The following is a 4190-nucleotide window of genomic DNA, read 5'->3' on the forward strand; positions in this document are numbered from 1 at the left end:
TCTAACCAACTGAGCTAACCGGCCTCTATTCACTTCCCTCAAATCGTGTTTCACCAATGCTAAAACGTTAAAGACAAAGTACATAGACTGTCAGAGTGACAAAGCTTTGTTGGTTTTACTTTCAGGAGGTGGGGGAGGAAAGTCTTCCACGTCCATGATTGCTGCTCTTCTCCTGCAGAAGCTCTTCAGTCAGCAGCATGAAGGGGATGAGCTACGCCGACACACATTCCTAAAGGGAAAAGACAAACGTCATAAAATGGCAAAATAGGAGGGTTGATACAGTATTTCCCAATGAATTTAGCACTGAAGAATGTTTCCACATATCATAAGTTAGGCACGACACACATCATACATTAATCCCTGAAAACCCAAACACACTTGTTACACAATCACAGCAGCACTTTGTCCCCTAAGGAGCGTGGCTGTGTTGTGGTCACGGTCTGGTACATTTTGTGTCAACATCAGAATCTGAACCAAAGCTGATTCAGACAAATGAATGAGTGAATGAAAACAAAAGAAGCTCTTATAGTGCTCCTGGGGACTGTTGACACTACCACGTGCACAACATTCACATATGCTAATTGTGGGTGTGTGTGTAATGTCATGGCTATGAACAGTCTTGGCCACCATTATAATGAATAGACCCCACCCTGTGGAGTCACCATTATGAAAAGAAGGGTGGTGGGGGGAGGTTCTGCACCTAAACCAAAGTTATTCAAATCAGGTTCACGGTCAGGTTTCAATCCTTGTTATTGTGGTAACTCGGGAACTAATTGATTCAAAGTGAGTCAATAGTAAATATCCAAGCATTACTTTACTTAGCTGCTACCTTATGACAATAACCACATTGAACTACAACTCGGCTTTTGTTTAGAAAACATTTTTTACATTATGCCCCAGATTGTGAAAATGATTTGAATTTAAACAAAACCCCAAGAATGTATTGATGTCAATAGGTTTCCCCGGGTGTTAATATTCTCCTAACAGACTCGATTCTTGACATGACTCATACAGACTGTGATGCATAAAGTCACAGTCCGTATGAACATTTAGGTGGGCAGAGGTCAGTGTGACTTTTTGACTAGCAACCACACATTTTGGCCCAGGAAAATGTCCTTAGCATGCTGAGGCAGGAGACACCCTTGGACCTGCATGGGCATGAGAGACATTGCATTCCTCTGTAGCGTGGCCTTTGTTCGCAGATGTACAATTCGTATCCAGAGGTGACAGTTTCTGTCAAAGGCCTCCTCTAGAAAAAAAAAGTGCTACTATTCCCAGACTTCTTCAACTTGCTAGCATCCGCAAGAACAGATGACAGAGTCATGACATCATGCTGTAGCATAAAGCAGTCATTGTTGTGGTATGTAATATATGCTCCACATCAGATCCATGCAATTTCTGTGGTTCAACACACGCCACAACTCAAGTTCACAACTAGTCTACTTCTGACTAAGACAAAACCACAGTATTGCATCAAACAAGATCCAAAGGATAACTCATTCTGAGTCTCAAAGCTTGTTTTGTCTACAAATAATGTGAAATCCTCTGCTTCTTTGTCCTCCACCCTGTTCACTGGGCACAAGGCCAGCACAGTGCATGTGAACACACAGGGCCAGTGTCTGCTGAATACAGTGTGGCTGACAGATAATGCTAGCACTAACAGGCAGGTAGAGTATGCATAGCCTGAGGAGATGTAGCCCGCACAATAGAAAAGAATCCAAAGAGATGGACAGAGCAGCTACAATGCTATATAGTGCAACTGACAATGAGGCCCTCTTTAGGTTGTATACTGCACAGCCTGAGAAAGATGATGTGTGAGTATGAAACGGGTCGTTACAAGACACCTGGTTGTAAAGTGACACATTTTGGACTGACAACTCACAGCCGAGCCCTTTAGGGGTGATTCATCTCTCACTTTAAATGTATTGTTTGAGGTTTGGAACAGCAGGAAAAGGAAGGAAGGGAGGGGTGACAAAGAAAAATATTCAGGTGCGCTCTTCTTGACCCAGAGGCACAGGAGAGAGAAATCACACGGTAAAAGGAAAAAAGGGAAAACATTCGTACATTCATTTTAATCTGTAATGTGCATTAACACAACCTGGTGGGTTTTTGTGTTTTATTGCTGTGTCGCACATTAAGCCCAGCAGCAGAGACAACGTTTCTCACTCCCGCTTTCAAATCAGTCTGCAGATTCCTCCAATTCTCCTCTCTCCTATAATTACTCTGGTTTGTGTTTTTTTTTCCTGCTTCTTGAAGAAAACTAAATACACCTTTCCACAAATGAAATCCCGCATGGCCTATGGTGTGATGTGACTTTAAATGTGGTGCACTGCAGCATACAAGCACCTGGTTCACCCCATGGAGGTGACCAACTCAACAAAACCACCTACCAACCTGTCTATACGGCAGCATTGTACACAGTTACACATTTACACTGGGTAACAAAAGCAGGCAGGTGAGTAGGTGTAGATTATGAATCTTTAACATTAAAATGCTCATCATCATTCATTTATGACCGCTCTGCTAATCCGCTCAGTGCTGAATTAAAAGGTGCTGTATTACAGTCCACTCTGAGAGCAATGAATGATTGAGGACAGAGCGGAAGACATCGGGAAGGTAAAATCAGCCAAATAGTTGATGACAGACTCAGCTGAGCATGTCATTACACGCTGGGAAAGCAGGGTTGTGCTCTGCAGACAGGAAAACAGTCATCTGGCACACTGCTGTAATGCAGACGATTTGCTCACCTGTGTATTCCTAATAACCTCTGCTAAAGAACAGACGACGACAAGGATCAAAAACCTGTTGACAGTATGTGTGTACTGTACATATTGTCAGCATAATCCATAGGATAAACTGACACCTATGTTTACTCATGAAGAACATTTCTACAGCTGCCTAGGCTGGTACTTGAAATGTCCATTGTTCTTGTAGATTTCTCCATTTCAAAATGATTAACCCTAAATAAATGCACAAATTACACATCCTCTGAACAGAAGAAATCAAGGAATTAATGATGCATATTGTAAAGGGGAAAACTACATTTTCTCTGTACTTTAAATGTTACAGATTTTCTTGTAACTTCCCTGCAGTTTCCAATTTCAATTAAAAAAAAACCCCAAACCTTTTTCAAGTTTCCCCTGATCAGCCCCAAACCCCTTACCCATCACTTATGGCTGCCAGAGATCCGTCTGATATTAATTGTGTGTGTTGCTGAGAGCTATTCTACATCAAACACCCTGGTTTTGTGAGGGCTTTTGATTCATCTGTAGCGTTTTCTGGAGCGCACTTAATGACAAGTGGCATTCCACACACGGGCTGAAAGTCATAAACAAAAGCCTGGAGGAGAGGGTGGTATGAGAGAGAGAGACTCGTAGACTGCTCTGAGTGTCTGTCTTTGGCTTTGCCGCTCTTTGGCTGAATGTTTTATTGAGCAGCGTGTCCCAGTCCTGCCAGGATTACAGTAATCAGGCTTCGACCGAAAACAGCACATCCCAGGCCTACAAAGAGTGGACGGACGGGCTTAACGGAGTGCAGTGAGGTATTTGTGGGGAAGTTCAGGGAAGGACTAGACAGCACCCTGCAGCATGCTGAGAAGGAGAAAAAGCTACCTCTTCCTCACCTTTTCACGATCAGCATTTAAGAGCTGACAAATAAAAGTATGCCTACCAATGCCTTGTACTGATGGTCTGCGTAGTTTATGGCCCTGTTTACACCTGGCATTAACAGGCGTCTCGGTTGAAGTACAGGTGTGAGTGCACCCATGAGGAAGCATTGAGATCCGGTTGCTCGGACCCATTCGGAGGGGGTCTGGGTCACATTCTTTTAGTCGTATATATACGTGAACATTGAAGGACCGCCTACTCAAACTGATGTCCTCTGTGTGAGTGGGAGTGCAGATTCAATCGCGCCTCAACAACGTCAAGTGCAAAAAAGCCACAACAACAGGCCAAATGGATTCTCGTGGATGAAGTACACATGAAAAATGCTATTTTTTTACAAATGAGAAATGCTATTTTTTTTTACAAATGAGAAATGCTATTTTTTTTTTAAATATGAAAAATCGTATTTTTATTACACATGAAAAATGCTATTTTTTTACAAATGAGAAATGCTATTTTTATTACAAATGAGAAATGCTAATTTTTTTACACATGAAAAATGCAAATTTTTTTACACATGAAAAATGC

The 4190-nt window shown here is 42.2% G+C and overlaps 1 protein-coding gene across 3 annotated transcripts in view; it reads right to left on the reverse strand.

Annotated features, from left to right (window-relative positions):
- The window catches only part of arhgef10 (Rho guanine nucleotide exchange factor (GEF) 10), a 48885-nt gene that overhangs the window by 40870 nt on the left and 3825 nt on the right, over window positions 1–4190 (reverse strand). For all 3 annotated transcript variants that reach the window (XM_035674019.1, XM_035674018.1, XM_035674020.1), the window contains exon 2: window positions 120–229. In XM_035674019.1, coding sequence (XP_035529912.1) covers window positions 120–156 — 37 coding nt within the window. In that variant the 5' untranslated portion in view covers window positions 157–229. The remainder of the gene's footprint in view (window positions 1–119; window positions 230–4190) is intronic.

The sequence above is a fragment of the Morone saxatilis genome, unplaced genomic scaffold (genome assembly GCF_004916995.1).
Source record: "Morone saxatilis isolate NCDOM2014 unplaced genomic scaffold, NCSU_SB_2.0 Contig3, whole genome shotgun sequence".
Taxonomy (NCBI): Eukaryota; Metazoa; Chordata; class Actinopteri; family Moronidae; genus Morone; species Morone saxatilis.